Source organism: Abrus precatorius, unplaced genomic scaffold (genome assembly GCF_003935025.1).
Source record: "Abrus precatorius isolate BTA unplaced genomic scaffold, Abrus_2018 Scaffold8, whole genome shotgun sequence".
In the NCBI taxonomy this organism is placed as follows: Eukaryota; Viridiplantae; Streptophyta; class Magnoliopsida; order Fabales; family Fabaceae; genus Abrus; species Abrus precatorius.
The window spans coordinates 25,550,424-25,568,908 of record NW_020874428.1 but is presented as its reverse complement, the minus strand read 5'-3'; the positions used below and the strand labels follow the sequence as shown (position 1 = coordinate 25,568,908).

Here is an 18,485-nt window from a genome sequence, read left to right as displayed (position 1 = left end):
TTCTTCAATATCCCATGCATGCATGTATTAATTATTAATCTTATATGCAATTCATGAGACATTATATTATATTGGAAACGTAGCCAAAGCAATTTTCTCTTTTGTTTGAACGGCTTTTACAATGTCGTGAAAAAGGTAACATGAAATATATTTATTTTCCTTTATTTGCACAGAATCTGGTTTAACACACTTTGATTTCCCCCCTGGTAAAACGTTTAAAATTGACTATAAAGGGATATCAGAAATTTTTTAGGTGCTAGATTTGTCTCGCTTTTACTGGGGCTTGAAGGGAATTTAGATAAATGGCATCCTTCTTGTCTTGTCCATCAAACACATAACTAAAAGGTTGCATTTGGATGTATCTCCCAGTACCAGGAGCGACCTTGAGTTCATTATTTTCCCAAACAACTCTTCCTCCTGCAATAGTCACTTCAACTTTCCCCTGGAAAAAAAATAAATTAAACTGTTAATCTTGATATTAGTGACAAGGCTTCAATTGTTGAACAATATACAAATAAACATAAGCACATGTTGAGCAGAACCACAGGAAAACAAGCAAAGATAAAGACAGTGCATGCTGTTGACAATAACTTCTTGTTCTTGCTGATAGCCCATAAAATAAGGCAGATTTGGTTCAACTTATTTTGGAATAATAATAACTTGTTTTTATTAACTTCAAGTGAGAGATTTTGAAAAATAAATGGCTGTTTTTCATAAATAATCTAAACATGCACCAAGACAACAATTATAAAATAATTAGTAAATAATCTCTTAAGGCAGGAGAATTCTAGCTGCCCAATGTTAAACCATTAACCGTAGTGCTGTACCATATGCAAATCCAATAACCCCTTCCGAATTCAAACCTCAAGATAGCAACATCAATGAAATGCCCCTAATCGAATAGGACAACATATACCATTTCTTACTTTACAGCATACCATTTGTAGCTAAACTACCTACGATGGGGACAGGTAATAGCACAAAATTAATTCCAAAGGAGGGAAAAAATGTAAAAGGGCCCTCATAAAGTTCTAAAAAAAAATCCAGGGAGGACTTATGAGGAAATGGGTTAGAAAAAACATATTAAGCCATAACAAGAAGATTTATGTCATACTGGGGATGTCAGTAACAGTGACTACAATCCATAGACATGCCAGATTATAGTTAAACCAGTACCTTTCCTTTCCTTCCCTCATAGATATTTGTGTCCGATCTAAGAGTGGTGGGACTTTGCAGTTATCTCAAAACCTGAATTTGGATTGAGGACGATAATATCTGCATCAGATCCTGGGAAAATAGCTCCTTTCCTTGGATATATATTGAAGATTCTAGCACTGAAACGATTGTAGAATTAAAAATATCATCAATATTTTTGGCATCTTACCAAACCCGTTCATTAAATTAAAATAAAAATAACAAAATACTCTTAATTCCCTTTATTGCCAGAAGAACTGGAAGCTAATTTTGCCTTTGATAAACTGAAAATATACCATTCAGTGCTTGTCAACCGGACATAGTCAGTAACAGATAGTTGACCAGATTCCTGTGAGATGTAACCATAAGTTATAGTTAAAAGGTTATCTTTCCTCCACTTTATCCTAACCTAAAAAGAAGGGAAGGCTTAGCCGGTAGTTGATATCTTAATTCTTAAACTCAGAATGCCAAAGCCAAGATTCATCAAGGGCTAATCCTGAGACAACAGGCTCTCCAATTACCATTTGTCCTGCACCACGAAAACAAACTGGTGACCGTAGTTGTCAAAGAACAATTACACTTAAAATAACACAATAACACTTCGTTAGTTATTTATTAAGAGTCCAAGTGAGTAAGGAAAAATTAGAATTAATATATTCTAGAATTGAAATTTAGGTAACAAGTACGAAGAGTTTTGTGATAAATTAGAAATTGTGTCTTTGACTTATCTGAATTAAAAGAGAGTGTTATAATATAATTTAAATTGTTACAATTAATTAGAGTTACTTAGTTATCAATTATTGATAGCTCTGTCCTATAAATATAATACAATTATTAATTATCTGTAATTTCTACTAAATGATCAATATCAAATTTCTAGTCATCTTTAAATGTATTATCCTGCAAGTCAATTCTAGAACTCTAATTAATAATTATAATAACACAAGTGAAAAAGATTATTTACAAGTTGTTTCTCTCCACTTTAAAATAGATAGATAAGTTCTATATAATATTTCACCTATATTATTTATTTTTTCTTCCACTTTTTTATCATACTAAGTAAAATATATATATATATATATATATATATTTATATTTTTTCTATTCATTTTGTTTCAATTAAATTTATTTACTGTTAATGTCTTCCGATCCAAATTAAACAACGGTTTTTCTAATAAGTAATTAAAGGTATTAATTAAAAAAATAAATAAAATGATATTAAAATTATAATAAAAATATATTAATATCACTTTTAAAATTTAATTTTAATTTTTTATAATATTTCACTTAATTTTTTTTATCAAACAAAAGAGTAAAATAATTTAGAAGTTCTGAGATTACTTTTTCATTTAAAAAATTAAAAATAATATATTCCACTTTTTTATAGAAAAAATTATTTATTATATTATATAATAAATATTTTTCTAACACATATCATCCCTTGCTATAACGCTACAATTATTTATATTTTATTTAAAGTAACTTTTTTAGTTAATAAGTTTTTTTTTTATATCATACGAGTATTTATAAATAAAAATAAAGTAAAGATAATAATGTGTATTTTATTGTTAATAATTATTTTATTATATTAAATACAAATGAATAAAAGGTTCAGAGCTTTTAGATTTGAGACAAAATTACGAAATAGCAATATATTTTCTTTCATTCATGTATATCTGACATATTGATAACAATATTTTAAGTTTGAAATAGTTTAATAATCCGTGAAATGTAAATCTAGTTTATTTTGGGATATATATATATATATATATATATATATATAAAATTTAATAATTAAAAATAAAATTGTTTTTTAAACAATTATATATATAATAATTTTTTTTGAAAAAATATTTTAACTTAACTCTATAATTATGAATATTATATATTAACATACTAAAATTTTAATAAAATTAAATAATTTCGAAATATAATTTAGTTAAATATAATAATTTTATTGTCTATTGTCAATTTTATTAATGAAATATTAATAATTAATATATATTAATAGCTATAAATTTAATATATGTGATTCTTAAAATTAAGTAAATTTTAAATTTTAGAAAATTAAAAAATTTAAGATATTTAGAAAACTATATAAGATAATAAAAGAAAGTTAAATAATAATTTTAATCTTTGCAATCTAAAATAACAAAGGTTAAAATGGAAAAAAAAATTAAAATAAGAGGAAGTATAATTTACACACTATCAAAAAAATTAATCTTAAAATTATACATGTGATAAAATTATGAAGAAAGGTTAGTTTTATAAATGTTTTATTTTCTAAAAAGTAAACTTTCATTTATACCGTAGAAGTTTATTAATAAATATTGATTCCAAAAAAATTAATCATGTTTAAATTAGTAGCATGCGTAAATGTTGTAAAATATTCGGCTTCAAAATCTTTCATTGTTACTTTGTAAGGAAAATAAGAATTGCATTCTTTTAAATTAACAACAAAGTCCTAGAATAGATTTACATAAGATACTTGATTAAAATATAATTTTTATCGTAATTCAATAGTATTTATTGCACGTGCAAACACTAATAAAATATTAACCTTGAAATTTTTATAATTAGAATATAATGATAATATATAAACAATTTTATACTATTATTCAATCATAGATTATCATATCAATAAAAAAAATTAATTTTTATAATAATTAATTTAAAATAATATACCGTATAATTTAATTAATTAATAATGTCACTAAAAATACAATAAATTAAACTCTTTATAAAATATGATCTAATAAAAATGTTTTTCTGTTGTTAGACAATTTATTCTTTATTAGGAAAATGAGAAATACATTCCTCACAATCATTGCAAAACAAGAAAATAAATTTGCCTTGCATAATTGTTCAAGAATAAGGATAATTTTTATCCCAATTTACATGTATGGTTTAACAGAAAAAAGAAGAAGAAAAGAATATATGCTTACCCAAGTTACAACTTACAAGTAAGGATGCATCATCATAATGCTTCAAAGCAATATTTAGCAGATAAAATTGTGTGTGATAATCTATCATCTGTATCTGGTATTGCAACTTTCAAAAAATGGCAGATAGTGTGGTGGAACTATTGTTAAATAAACTTTTTTGGGTGATAAAGGAAGAGGTGAATTTACAGACAGGAGTCAAAGATGAAATTAGAAAGATCAAAGATGAACTTGCAGCCATGAAAACTTTCCTAAGATTTGCTGATGTCGAAAAAGAGGAAAATCCAATGCTTAAGTTATGGGTGGATCAAGTGAGAGACGTTACCTTTGAGATAGAAGATGTTGTCGACGATTACTTGATTCGAATTGCTTTTGATGATGATGCAGGTACTCGCAAATTGCTTGTGCTATTTTGTTAGCTTAGTAATATGATTCGTATATCTATGTAGATAACATGAATAATTTTATGATAACTCTGAACATTGAACAAATCTGTGCTAAATAACAGTTTTTTAAAATTGAAAAAATCCCAAAAATATTAAATATATATGAAATATAAAAAATTTACACTAATAGTTAAAATAACAAAATTATTACAAATTATTATTCCTAAGTCGAAGTTACTAATATTATTAATTTAATTACAATGCATTAATTACTAATATCATTATTTTTATAATTTTTGAACAGTATTGACATTAAAAAAATTATCTTTTTAATTTTTTAAGATAATTAAAAGTGTAATAATATGGTTTCAATGGTAAATATTTTTAATGTTATCTTATGATTATGAATGATATAGTATCACACTTTTTAAATTTCAAAAAAATATGTTTTTATAATAAATTTTAAAAAATAGTTAAAAATGTTAACTTTAATATCCTAATATGTAAACTTATAGATATTCGAGGTTAAAAAAGGGAATTAACTCAGCTTTACAGGCAAATTATGAAATGGAAAGAAACCAAATTGGTATGAGAAGGGATTAGTTCAAATTTAAAAATTGATTAGAAAAATTTAGTTTAATTAAAGGTTAAACAATCAGCTACACGATGGAAATAAAAATGGAAAAACAAATAATTTCTTGATAGCATGAGACATGTGATCATGATTACTACTCAAGTCCTAATATATATTAATATCTTTTATAAATTATAAAATTTATTCAGATAATTCAACATGAATGACTGTAACCAAGTACTGCCCAATAACTTGTCCATACGAGCAATTATATTGTAGTTTAGATGAGAATTTTTTTGTCTTTAGAATCGTTTACATAGTTTGAAGATTTTGCTTTGCATGAAATATAATCCATTTTTGTTTATTTATAATTATAAGCAAGAGTTTAATTTCGGTATAAAATTATATTAATTTAAAGTTTTTAATAGTTTTTAGTAATATGACAATTATAATTAAATGATGTAAAAATGCTTATTTAAATTAAATAAATTATAAAAAAAGAGTATTGAAATTTTATGCCCCCTGGACCCAATGTTTCTGTTCAAGTTGCTGTGATTTGATACGTTTCGGTAGCATTTGTTCCGCTTTCAGAAAGTGGAACCGAGGCACGATATCGGTTCTGAGCTACAAAGCATCAAAGACAGAGTGAATGAAATAGCAGAGCGTCCAAAAAGGTATGGCTATGATCTTTCTCTCTACAATAAAGGTTCGAGTTCAAGCTCAGACAGAGGCACTTCAGAGATGGATCAGTTTCGAAGGGATGTTCCAGCTTTGGTTGATGAAAGGCAATTGGTTGGCATAGACGCAGCAAAGAAGGAGGTGGAGAAATTTCTCAACGATGGTGACCCCAATCTCAAAGTTGTCTCCATTTTTGGCATGGGAGGGTTGGGTAAAACAACCTTAGCCAGACAAATCTGTCGTGACATGTCGTCCCATTTCGAACGACGTGCGTTTGGCATTGTTTCCCAAACCCTGATGGAAGATGGGTTTTTCAAAGATATAACTGAGCAGTTGTTCTCCAGAGACGGAGAAATGTTGGAAATGAAACAATTGTTGCAACTCCCATTGCATCAGTTGAAAGTAAGACTGAGGGAAAGGCTCGAGAATGAAAGGTACTTGATTGTGGTTGATGACGTGTGGAAAACCAAACACTGGGATCAGATTAAACTGTCATTCCCCAGAAACAACCATGGGAGCAGAGTCATTGTTACTACGCGCATGGAAAACGTGGCAAACCACTCTTGCGTGGAGTACGGTGGTCATGTCCATCGACTACAACCTTTGAATGAAAATGATTCTTGGGATCTGTTCTGTAAGAGAACATTCCCAACACAGCCTTGCCCTTCCCATTTGGAACCCATTTGCAAAGATATTGTTTTTAACAAGTGCAAGGGAGTTCCTATTGCTATATTGGCAATTGGTGGCCTTTTAAGTACCAAAAACGTGGGTGACGTTGGCGCTTGGAAGAACGTTCAAGAGAGTCTTGACATTGAGTTGAAGGAAAATCCTGAACTAGAAATGACCAAAAAGATACTCTCTTTGAGCTTTGATGATTTGCCTTATCACCTCAAACCTTGTTATATGTACTTGTGTATTTTCCCAGAAGACTCTCTCATAAAGTGGACGAGAGTGATTAGGTTGTGGATCGCAGAAGGTTTTGTGACAAAGAGAGGTGGGAGAAGGGCCGAGGAGCATGCTGACAACGATTTGTGTGAGCTTGTTAGCAGAAGTTTGATACAAATAGTTGAAGAAAGAGAGGATGGAAGTAGAAGGGTGAAGTGGTGTCGCATCCATGACTTTCTACGAGAGTCAAAAGAAGAGAGATTTGTTCACATGGCAGATACGGTGGAAGTTGGAGCAAGGCGATTATGTATTCATGCAAATGCAATAAAGAGAGGCATCGACATTAACTTACTATTGACATTGCCTCAACGACTTCGTTCTCTGCTAATGTTCTTTAATATCCCTCAAGACGAGGCAAAGGCAAAAGTAAATGGAGCTTTGTTTTTGCGAGATATTGGCTTCAAGTTTAATAAGCTACTTAGTGTGTTAGATTTGGAAAGAGCTCCCTTAGATGCATTTCCTGAAGGAATTTGCACGTTGCTCCTCTTAAGGTATTTGTGTTTGAAAAATACTAAAATCTCAAAGCTTCCAAAGTCCATTGGGAATTTGCAAAGGCTAGAAACGTTGGACCTAAGGTACACCTTGATTAATGAGCTACCTAAAGAGATATCAATGCTGCATAAAAAGCTTTGCCATCTTTTGATTTCTCGTTGCCATCAAGTGGGAAAAGCTAGTAAGATACGTCAGGTTGACAAGGAAATAGTATATTTGAATGGTAAGAAAAATGTGAAATATTATATTTCCTATAATGATCAATCATGTGGTGTTAAGATAACATGCGACATTGGAAGGTTTGAATCATTACAAAAGGTGAGCTTCCTTGAAGCACCAAAAATGAGCGGGTGGATAAAGGATCTGGGGAGGTTGACCCAATTGAGAAAGTTAGGTTTGGTTAAATTGAGAAAGGAACAGCGGAGAGAAGTGTGTGTATGCATTTCCATATTGATAAATCTGCGTTCTCTAATACTTCAAACAGATTACTTGTTTGAGTTGGAAGATGTGTCCTCACCTCCAAATCTTCAAAAATTACTTTTGAATGGTAGTCTAAAGGAGTTACCAAGTTGGGTGCGTGCTTCATCTCTACAAAACTTGCTTGTATTGAAGTTGATGAATACGAGACTGAAGAAGGACCCTGGCCCGTCTCTCATGGGCTTGCCCAAATTGAGTAGGCTTGAGCTTTACAAGGCTTTCGATTATGGCACAAAGATGAGGGTAGTGCTGCCTGGTAATACTTTCCCAAGCCTTACCACATTGAGAGGATACGATGATAATGCCTCTTACGAGTTTGACTTAGAGGAGAGGAGTAAAGAAGAACGATGGGAAGAGATTGCCCTCGTGTTGAATTCTCTAGCTGTTCCCCAGTTTGACGATGTTTCAATTGGCTTAGATGAACTCATCCCCTTAGCTTCAGCTCATTAATTAATTGCTGCCGCAAAATTATGCTATTATCTCTACTATATTTGTTTTTAAACGTCCAAGTCCAACCAAAAAGTCTCACCGTCTCCAAAGTAATCAATAAATATATGTAGAAAATAACACTTCTCATGATATTCTATATTTTCGATTTCTGCATTTACGAAATAGTAACTATTTGCAACATTGCAATTCAGGACCACCTTCCCTTTGGAATCATTCAACAATATGAGCTTTGCCTTACTACACTTCATACATTCTCCCATTGAAGAAGCCAATTTGAAATTGAAATCCCTTTTTTTGGCTATATTCTTTCACTACAATCAAACCCTGAATAAAATAATGATCCTTTCTGCCAATTAAAAAGAAAGAACCATCTTTTTCGAATGCAATGGATGCATTTAAATGCACTTTCTCCTCAACTAGAAAGTGTTGATTACAAACACCGAATCCAGACAAGGGCATCTTTGAAAAAGGAAATATTATACTATACATATTTTTCCACCCTAGAAACAAAGATAGAAAGTACAAATTGTATTTGTGGTTCATATTTTAAGGTAGAGCAACATTGATGTGATGTGCGAATAATTAAATCAAACGTGTTCTCGCGGACACACACTTCAAATTGATTAGTAATAAATGATGCCTCCATGATCCATCAATTTTTCATACTCAAATTCATCATAATTTATCATCTTAGTGATCTATTTACAACATTCAATTGTGAATTGTTGTTCAATCAACTTCATTCAAATTATGCCCTCATTATGCCGGCGGTTACCCGCCGCCGGCGCCGCTGCATCGGCCGGTCATGTTCACTTCCGGCAGCTCGCCGGTATTTGCGGGGTCCGTTACAGTTATTCTCCCCAGCGGACGAAGGTTTTGAGAATACGGTTCGTGGCGGTGGGGCCCACCGGACTCGGCGGCGGCGCGTGGATGAGGTCCGGCGTGGGAGGCAGGAAGGAGGAGGTGGGGCCCTGTTCCTACGCCGTCGGGAACGATGCGATGGTCGGAGGAGGGAACCGGGCGGTGGAAGTGGCGGCGGCGGCGGCGGCGACGGTGGTGCTTGGTGTGGGGAACCGGGTTCTGTATAAGTTGGCTTTGGTTCCTTTGAAGCAGTACCCTTTCTTTCTTGCTCAGCTTGCCACTTTCGGGTACTCTGCTTTTAAAATTTAAATATAAATATTAAAGTAAAAAAAAAAACATTTTCCCCATGAAAGATTTGAAGTTAATCATGTTAATATTTGCATCGTTCTTATTTATCTGAAAGAAAAAAGTATATTCACCAAAAAAATAATTCTTTTATTAAAATGATTTAGTAAGTTTCTTAGTTTATCTTTTATTAATATTTTTAATTTTAGATAAATAAAAACGAAATAATATTAAAAAAATAAAAAGTACTATTTTGGTGTCGGATGAAAAACTCAATCTCTGTTTTTCTCTGTTATTAAATTTATCCTTGATATTGGGATGGTTAATTTCAGATACGTGATAGTGTACTATGGAATTTTGTACATGCGGTACCATGCGGGCATTGTTACTGAAGAGATGCTAAGTGCACCAAAGACTCCATTTATTGTTGTTGGTCTGTTGGAGGCTCTTGCATCTGCCACCGGAATGGCTGCAGGAGGTAATTTTGCACCCTTTCTTCATTCATTACATGATTTCATCAACTTTCCTTTGTCACTGCACAAATGTTCATAATATATATTGCAGGTCATTTCATTAGAATGGAAGTTATTAAATAATTAAAATGCTTATGCTTTCACAGTGTTGATGATGTGCAGCATAAATACTTATGCTAATAATTTTCTCTAGTCTTTCGGTCTATTGATCATTTTTTGTCCTCTTCCTTGTATCAGCAATTCTTTCCGGAGCATCAATTCCAATTTTGTCTCAGGTAAAACGATTCAGCAATTCTATTCTTCATTGTTGCTTCTGCATGATTGTTTTAGAATATAGCAATTTCTTATTCGAATCTTATAATTTTATTATATCTAAATGAAATAGGTTGTAGTCTTGTATCAATTCAAAACATGACTAAATAAGAGCTTACAAAAATGAAAGCAATCTTCACCTTATGAATTAGTTTTTAAAGTTGAGTAGGCTTTAATTCAAATCTTAAAAAATATATAATTTTGAAGATTATATACAAAATTGAGATATGAATGAAAATTAACTTAGAAGTCTCCTAAATCGTGATACTACAGGAATGGTGCATACATATTAGGTGCATCAAAGTAGAAGTTAATCAATTTGAAGTGATCAATCAGATAAATAATTAGGAATGACTTTGTTTCATATTCACAACTTTTGACATCAACCGTTGGATATGTTTCTTCCTTTATGGCTAGTCAGGTTGTCCTAGCCTTCAAAACATTTCCCCTGAAAATCAATCGAAAAATTTAAACATTGACATATATATAAGTTGGGAATGTTTTCATCTAAACCAACTCAATCTCTGTTTAGTTCATATATATACAACTTGCATAGGTTTCCAGTAAAATGTAAAATAAAGCTGGGTAGTTAATTTGAGCTATTTTCTTGCAGACTTTTCTAGTGTGGCAAATACTCCTGTCAATTATTTTTCTTGGGAGAAGATACAAAGTCAACCAACTACTTGGATGCTTTCTTGTAACAATTGGTGTAGTTGTTACTGTAGCAAGGTCAGTAGAATAAGTAATATTTTTTAGGATCTTAAAACATGGTGGCCTCATCAAGGGCAATGCATTTTTGAACCATGACGTTACAATAAAGAACATGGTCTACAACAATGTTGGTCGCTACTCATTAGCAAACAAACTAATTCTGAAAGTCTCTAAGCATCTTGAAACAATTATGCCAAACAAATATATTAGGTTTGTTCTTTAACCTGTGAATTCTAAGAGATTGCTGGTCAAAAACTACTTAATGACTTCAAATTTTAGTTACATATTTCATGCTGCACAGAAAAAACTTGCGTAAACCTATTGGAATTTTATAACATTGTAAATATATGTTGCTATTTATAAAGTAGCTACGTCTGGTACAAACTAAATAAATTTTTTGTCTAGTCCATGGGGTTCTTATTTTTTATAGCTTTGTTTTCTATTGTAGTGGATCTGGTGCTGGGAATTCATTAAAGGAAGGTGGTATATTTTGGAGTCTTTTGATGATAGTTTCATTTTTGCTCCAAGCGGCTGATACTGTGCTCAAGGTTATGTTGTTTATAATGTTTGTTGCATTTTCCCAATTTTCAAACCATTTCTTTATGGTAACATTGGCCTTTTCATACTTTACAGGAGCTTATCTTTTTGGATTCAACTCGAAAACTGAAGGTTGGTACAGTAGTAAATTGTTCGGAATCATGTTTCTGCTAATTATGGCATTCAAGGGTCTTATAGTATTGGGCCATTTTGACAACCTGAAATATGCAATAATACTTCTGCTGCACTCACAAGCACCTTTGCCTCAAAACCTTAATGCAGACAACTAACTATATTACTAAAATTGTAGTAAAGCTTTCGCTTTAGTGATACACGATGGACTCATTTTAATAGTTAATTTAAACGATACATTATTCTACTGTGTGAGACTCTTAAGGCTTCCAAACCAAACTTTTAACGTGCACGTTGCTAAACTAGTTTTATTTAAACCTCTCATTTTTTTCCTTGAGAAGGAATATCTAATCAGTATTATCTGAAACAGGGAGGTTCTATGGACCTGTTTGTTGTCAATTCGTATGGATCTGCTTTCCAAGTAGGTATCCTGTAATCTTTCATGAAATATTCATCTTTTGGACTACAATGAAGTGTTTCCAATATAAATGCAATAGATGCCTAAATGCACGAACATATGCCTATTGTAGGCACTATTCATATGCCTTCTTCTCCCCTTCTTGTCAAAATTATGGGGCATCCCCTTCAGTCAACTACCAAACTACCTTAAAGATGGTGCTGCATGTTTCCTAAATGTTGGTGCCTTATCAAGTGGTAAGCTGTATTTCCTTTTCATATTGTCAAAATTTCTAGGAGTCAGTTTGGTGTCCACTTAAAGATGAGGGTGAAAATTTCAGGGACGAGCTATGAAAAATTGTGTGAAAACTCATCATCCCTGAATATTTCACTCCCAATTTAAGCACTTGTACCATACTGGTTGCAGGTGTAAACCAAAAATGTCAATCTTCAATTTATGAAAGCTGATGAAATGCGTGGTTTGGTTTGTCAAGCTTAGTATTAAACGATGATGAAATGTTTATTTATTACCTCTTTCTATCTCGTATATTGCTTTAAGTCACAAGGCAAGATTACTAGGCATGCAAAATTTCTAAAAGAATTACAATTATTTTATGAGCTGGCATAAAATCCTAAGTTTTCTTTTTCTTTTTCTTTTTTATGTGATTATGGTGAATTGTGATGAAAGAAAGGTTTTTCTGGTTCAACTTTCCAGGATGTGATGGTGCCCCTCTGCTGCCTGTGTTGTTTATTATTGTAAACATAGGTTTCAATATTGCATTGCTTCATCTCCTCAAGATCTCTTCAGCTGTTGTATCTTGTCTTGCTTCCACATTTTCAGGTATGAAAGTAGTTGCACCAAGCATAGGTATATTTAAGCCATTTTCTTTTATTGAAGTGTGTGTGTGTGTAAACCAATTAGCAATTACAAATACATGGTAATGTGAAATTATGAGAATACCCAACTGATACAAATTGGCTTTGTGGCAGTCCCAATATCTATCTACGTGTTCACCATGCCATTGCCATACCTTGGTGTTGCCTCGTCTCTTCCAACAGGGTTTCTGGCAGGGGCCATCATTCTCATTATAGGCTTACTCATTTATGCCTGGACCCCTTCAAATGGTTTCTTCTCAGCTTCCACCTAGAGAGTTTAGCATTACAGAGGGTACAACACTAGAAGGAACTAATTCAGGTTCACTTTTGTGATGGTCATAATTCTTGTAATCATTGTTGGTAAGCATTCTTGATGAGCTAAGCTCAAGTGACAAAGAAAGAGTAGGGACGAAAGAGGTCCCAGCTTCAATTTTGGTGTAAGCTAAAGTAAAAAGTGAATGGAGAATAAAAGTAATTTTGTTGACTAAAGAGTATATTTAACCGTGATACAGTTTCTTCTCCTTCCTTTTCATCAATCAAATAGAACTAAAAATACTGTGCATGAAATACATATTGTAGAGGAAACCATAGCTACGTGTGCACTTTACTTTTTCAAATATCAAGACAAGAAAGTGATTTTACATGTGTGTTAAACATGACATAATGAAACAATGTAGGCTGTGCTAAGAAAAAGTCCATGTTCTTATTACCTTGATCACTTAAGTGCAGGAGTGATTGTACATGTACAAATTCGTAAAAGCATTCTGTCATATTTAATGGTTTGATTAACTAAAGCTGTTTTACGCACAAAATTGAAGTTTGTGATATTATTTTTGCCCAAGTTCTGATTAGTATAGTTTAATTTAGCATTTGAAGTAAATTTAAATAATTAATAATATTTACACGAAAATATTACAAGTTTAAATATATTTTTAGTTCTTTAAAATATCAAATTTAGTTTTGATCCTTATAAAATTATTTTTTTTATTTTAGTTCCTATATTTTTAAAAAATTATTAATTTTAATTTTTTATTAACGTAACTTCATTAAAAAAGTGACACGTTAAATATTTGATGTAATCACGTCATTATTTAATAGCGAATAAAAACTAAAATTATTATTTTAAAAAGATATATGAATTATAAAAATTTATAAAATTAAAAATTAATATATTTTATGCGAAATGTGTAAATATATTATTACTTTGTATTTTTTTGGGTACATAAATTAATAAGTAATACATAAATTATGTTATTTAAATGGATAATACATAAATTAATATAACAAAAGGAAGGAATAAAAGTAAAAATAAAAATGAATGGCAAACTAAACACCCCCGGCAGAAAGAGACTTACCGTTTAACAGCATTTTCACATGTTACGTAAGAAGTTAAGTATTAAAATTCTCTGCTACGTGAATTACACTCTCCCCTTTTTATTTATTTATTTTTCTAAATTTTAAATATCAAAGTTGTTATTTCATTTTTATATTTATACATATTTCTTAACTATTTTAAACATTTTTAATTTTTTATAAATAATTATATTTATATTAATAAAATTATTCTTATTATTTTATATAAATTTCAAATTTATCATTAATACTTAGAATCTGTTAAAAATACTTTCATTCTTTAAAAGATTTAGAATCGATGATATTAATCCTAAAAAAATATTAATATCATTTTTAAAAGATAAAAGGTTGATGATCTAATATTTTTTACATCAATTTAATTAATAAATAAATAAAATTAATCGAATATTTTATCTTTTGAAAACTAATGTAACTGACCTGAGCTTTGAATAAACAAAACGGCATATGAAGGGTGATTTAAAGAGAGATAATAGAAGTTTTCCTCAGATTATAAGAAACATATTTCTCTGTTTCTTAAAATAAAAAGGTCAAAAGTAACATTTTCAAAATCAGAATGAGATCAGTGTTTTGTGTTTATATCTGAATCAGTTGAGTGATGTGTGTAGTGTATGTTTGGGCAACCAAATAGCAAATAGCAATGTTGAGAATTTGTCAGCTACGAGTGGGGGTGGCAACTCCAAAACCCTCTTTGTTCCTTCCCTCCTTCTTCTTCTTCTCCTCTTTCCCTTCTTCTTCTCACACTTCTTTTCCCAGAAGCACAACCTTCCGTTTTCATCCCCCTTTGCTTTCGCTTCCTCTTCCCCCCTTTGCTTCCGTCATGCCTCTCAAAGCATCGGGTAACTCACTCATTCTCTGTAAACCCCATTTCTTAATTTTTGTTTTTTTATATCTCCCCCACGGTCCCAGATTGTTTATATGTCAACACTTTGTGATATGATGAAGAATTTTTTAAAAAATCAAAATTTTCAGCTTCTTATAGCACTGGGAGTAGTAGTGCTGATGGTGGTAGGCCAAGGGAAATATTGGTGCAGCATTTGTTGGTTAAAGAAGATGACCAGAAGCTTCTATTGGATCTTCAGCAGAGAATCTCTGCAGGTTAATACCAATGAGTGTGAATGTGTAGGAAAGTTTGGTTTTTGAAGGATGTTTGATTCCCATTCCACAGTGTAAGGCCTTTTTTTGTGTGTGTGTTCAGGTGAAGATTTGAGTGATCTTGCTGTGGAATATTCAATGTGCCCATCCAAAGAAGAAGGGGGAATGCTTGGGTGGGTGAGAAAGGGGCAAATGGTATGCTTCTTTTGATTAAGATAATTAGACTTTGTTTTTAGGGTTTCCCACTTTTATGCTTCTTTTGAAGGCGATTTCAATAGGTATATTGTATCACTGTCTTGTGTAAATGAAACTGTATTTATGTTCTGTTGGAGATGAGGAAGGGATATAATTACTATAAACTTTCTTTGGATAGGTGAAAAAGGGGAAAATCAGATATTGTGTTTTTTTCTTGCATTTTCATTAATTAATGATGTTTCTGCCTTATGATTCTGTAGAGGGAAGCAGGTGAGGTAGTGATCTGGTTATGGAACTGTTTTTTTTTTTTTTTTTAAGTTAACTTTGATAAAATAGAACGATTATGCGATTGCAAATATGTCTGATGGTGAACGTGATAGGTTCCTGAATTTGAGGAAGCTGCATTTAGTGCACCTTTAAACAAAGTTGTTAGGTGCAAAACGAAATTTGGATGGCACCTGCTGCAGGTTTTATCAGAAAGGTATTTCCAGGCATATATTTCTGAACTGGAGAGTAAAATCTGTTTAATTTCCATGTCAGTGTATTGAAGATTTGCTTTTGATAGAGCCTAATGGCTTTGTACAATTCAATTAGCCAACATCACCTAGAGGTATACTACTTGGCAATTGCTGTTGTTAGTTCTAAGAAGTGTTCTTATGCCTTGTAAATTTTCTCCTTTAACTTTTAGGGAAGAATCAATTCTTCAAGACATTCAACCTGATGAGCTGCATGTGAAAATTCAAGATCCTAACTTTTTGGAGGAGGCACAGTTAATTGATGTTCGAGAGCCTGAAGAAGTGTATGCTTATATTTTCTTTAATTTTATTTAGTTTTGGAAATTATTGAAATGAATTATTTTATGATTGCATTTGATTAAATATTTGAAAGTAGACTACACAAGTGATTGATTATAAGTTGATATGGCAATAAGCTTGAACAAAGGAGAAAGTATGAAGTTCAATTGAAAATTTTGAGAGCATTTCAAGTTTTCAACATTAGTGCTCTTTCGACATCTCTACAGGGAACAAATGGGGATCCACTTTTGTTTGATTGCTTGGGATATTCATTTAGTAGCTCATGCACTTGTGCATCCATTTTTCTTTTTTTGTTCTTTAGTTTTTTTAATTGTCCTCCTATCTTGCCTATGTTTACTTTAGTAGCTTATTTGGTTTTTCTTCATTTAAATGACACTCTCAATATACACAGGGCCAAAGCATCTTTGCCAGGATTTACTGTTCTTCCCCTCCGACAATTTGGAACCTGGGGACCTGAAATAACTACCAAATTTGATCCTCAAAAGGATACCTATGTTATGGTAAGTACACTTTTCCTTCCAAAATGTGTCAATTTCACTAAAAGCATCCAGGACACAAGACCACTATTTCTATTTTCTTACTGTTTTATAAATTGGTTGAGGATATTTCTTTTTTGTTCTTGTCTGAAAGATCTGTTCATGATGCTAGTGTCCTCCTAATCCTTCCTTATTAGTGTGGAGGTTGTAAGTTGATAAAAAATGAAGCTGGAATTATTTGAAAAGGTTCCTGCTTTTGCAGTCCATTCTTGAATTTTTACAGGCCTTTGTTCTGAAATTTAAGAAAGCACTGATTTTGAATTTTAAATTCATATATCTTTCTTCAGAATTTGTAGTTTGATGTTTTATATTGTAGCATGACTGACTGCTTAGTTAACCTGTTTCTGTAATGTACAACATGCTTAAATTAGGATCTGATTTTGTGAAGCAATTTTTTTCGTGCATATTCAACAACTTGACTTCTGAATGCAGTGTCATCATGGTGTGCGGTCATTACAGGTTTCCAAGTGGTTGCAGTCACAGGTAAAATAAGTTTTGGCCCTTTTGTCTAGACATTGAGTGCAAGTGTGTGTATACGCATTTTGCCTCACCCTTTTTTACTTACTGATATGATATCACAGTGTAACTCCCAAGCCATGCAGACAATTATTGCTATATTGTATAATTGTACAAATTTTAAACATGTAATATGCGTCTGTTGCTTATAATAAGATGGATAATGCTTTGGACTGTAGACGCTACACATCTAATGCAATAAACAGTTTCAACTTGATAAAAGGAAATCATGATGATTTTTTGTAATTTTTTGTTGTAATTTAATGAACGAAGTGTCAACATAGGATGTTCATGATTTTTAAAATGTCACCTGTATTTTTTTATATATGATGTCTGGTTTTCCCCTGCCCTTTTCATTTTCATGATGATTTCACTTATATTGTTGATTTTGAACTTTTCAGGGTTTTAGGAAAGTATACAATCTTTCTGGGGGAATCCATGCCTATGCTGTTCAGGTTGATCCATCAGTACCCACATACTGATTTACATTATTCTTCCTTCAATGGGAGTCCTTTACTTTTTCCCTCCTTCCATTCCATGTAAGCAATTTTCCATCTTTGTACATGCAAGCAAGATTTTTTGAGATGTCCAAGTTACTTATAGGAAGTGGAATTCTTTGAATGAGCAAATATTACCATAGGAAATAATAGTAAATCTAGAGCTCTATAACGTGCTTTCTGTGATTCCAGACCAATAAACATTGGTATAAACATGTATTTATTTTGAATCAAGAGTTGGAGGCTTTTTTATTTCAATATTAAGGTTCATATCAAGTGCTAAATTTATGTGGAGATGGCCTAGGCTGCGAGGTTGTTTACGTTTTCCAAATACTTGTTTTGTTTTATTTGTTCCAATAATTAGTTGTCTGTCTATTTCCCTTTCCATACCTTGCCTTTCTATTCTTGGCTGGTAGGGGTGTATTGACTTGGAATGTATTTGGTAACGTTTAAAAGCTATGAATAAAAGGTTTTCTTTTTAGGAAAAAGCTTAAAAATTTATCCCTTTTTTTTAATAAGTTTTATTTTCATAAGTAAAATTATGAACTTCATCGAGATCTAGTTTGAATAAACTTCTCCATAAGTATTTATAAGAATGAAAAATTAAATAATAAAATGAATTAAATATCTTCTATAAGTTAATATTAACTTATACTTTATTTTTTTAAAGCTTTTTTATTTAATTTCTTTTAAATTTAAGAAGTATAAGTTATTTTTAATTTATGTGAAAAAATTATTT

At 31.4% G+C, this 18,485-nt stretch overlaps 3 protein-coding genes and 1 pseudogene across 3 annotated transcripts; 3 read left to right on the top strand and 1 right to left on the bottom strand.

Moving 5' to 3' along the window:
- Positions 1-163: 163 nt before the first annotated feature.
- LOC113874540 lies at positions 164-1,718 on the bottom strand (annotated as a pseudogene).
- Positions 1,719-4,255: 2,537 nt separating this feature from the next.
- LOC113874539 (disease resistance protein RPM1-like) lies at positions 4,256-8,138 on the top strand. The gene is made up of 2 exons (XM_027512760.1): positions 4,256-4,540; positions 5,670-8,138. Exons 1-2 carry the CDS (start codon positions 4,256-4,258, stop codon positions 8,136-8,138), a joined length of 2,754 nt encoding a protein of 917 aa, XP_027368561.1.
- Positions 8,139-8,772: 634 nt separating this feature from the next.
- LOC113846693 (protein CLT1, chloroplastic) lies at positions 8,773-13,206 on the top strand. Its single transcript, XM_027475233.1, has 10 exons — positions 8,773-9,286; positions 9,617-9,762; positions 9,995-10,032; positions 10,683-10,798; positions 11,229-11,328; positions 11,414-11,449; positions 11,820-11,870; positions 11,980-12,103; positions 12,561-12,686; positions 12,836-13,206. Exons 1-10 carry the CDS (start codon positions 8,889-8,891, stop codon positions 12,991-12,993), a joined length of 1,293 nt encoding a protein of 430 aa, XP_027331034.1. The 5' UTR covers positions 8,773-8,888; the 3' UTR covers positions 12,994-13,206.
- Positions 13,207-14,685: 1,479 nt separating this feature from the next.
- Positions 14,686-18,072, top strand: LOC113846694 (rhodanese-like/PpiC domain-containing protein 12, chloroplastic). Its single transcript, XM_027475234.1, has 8 exons — positions 14,686-14,931; positions 15,065-15,190; positions 15,291-15,382; positions 15,763-15,863; positions 16,071-16,181; positions 16,589-16,697; positions 17,166-17,216; positions 17,651-18,072. Exons 1-8 carry the CDS (start codon positions 14,733-14,735, stop codon positions 17,729-17,731), a joined length of 870 nt encoding a protein of 289 aa, XP_027331035.1. The 5' UTR covers positions 14,686-14,732; the 3' UTR covers positions 17,732-18,072.
- The last annotated feature ends 413 nt before the right edge of the window (positions 18,073-18,485 follow it).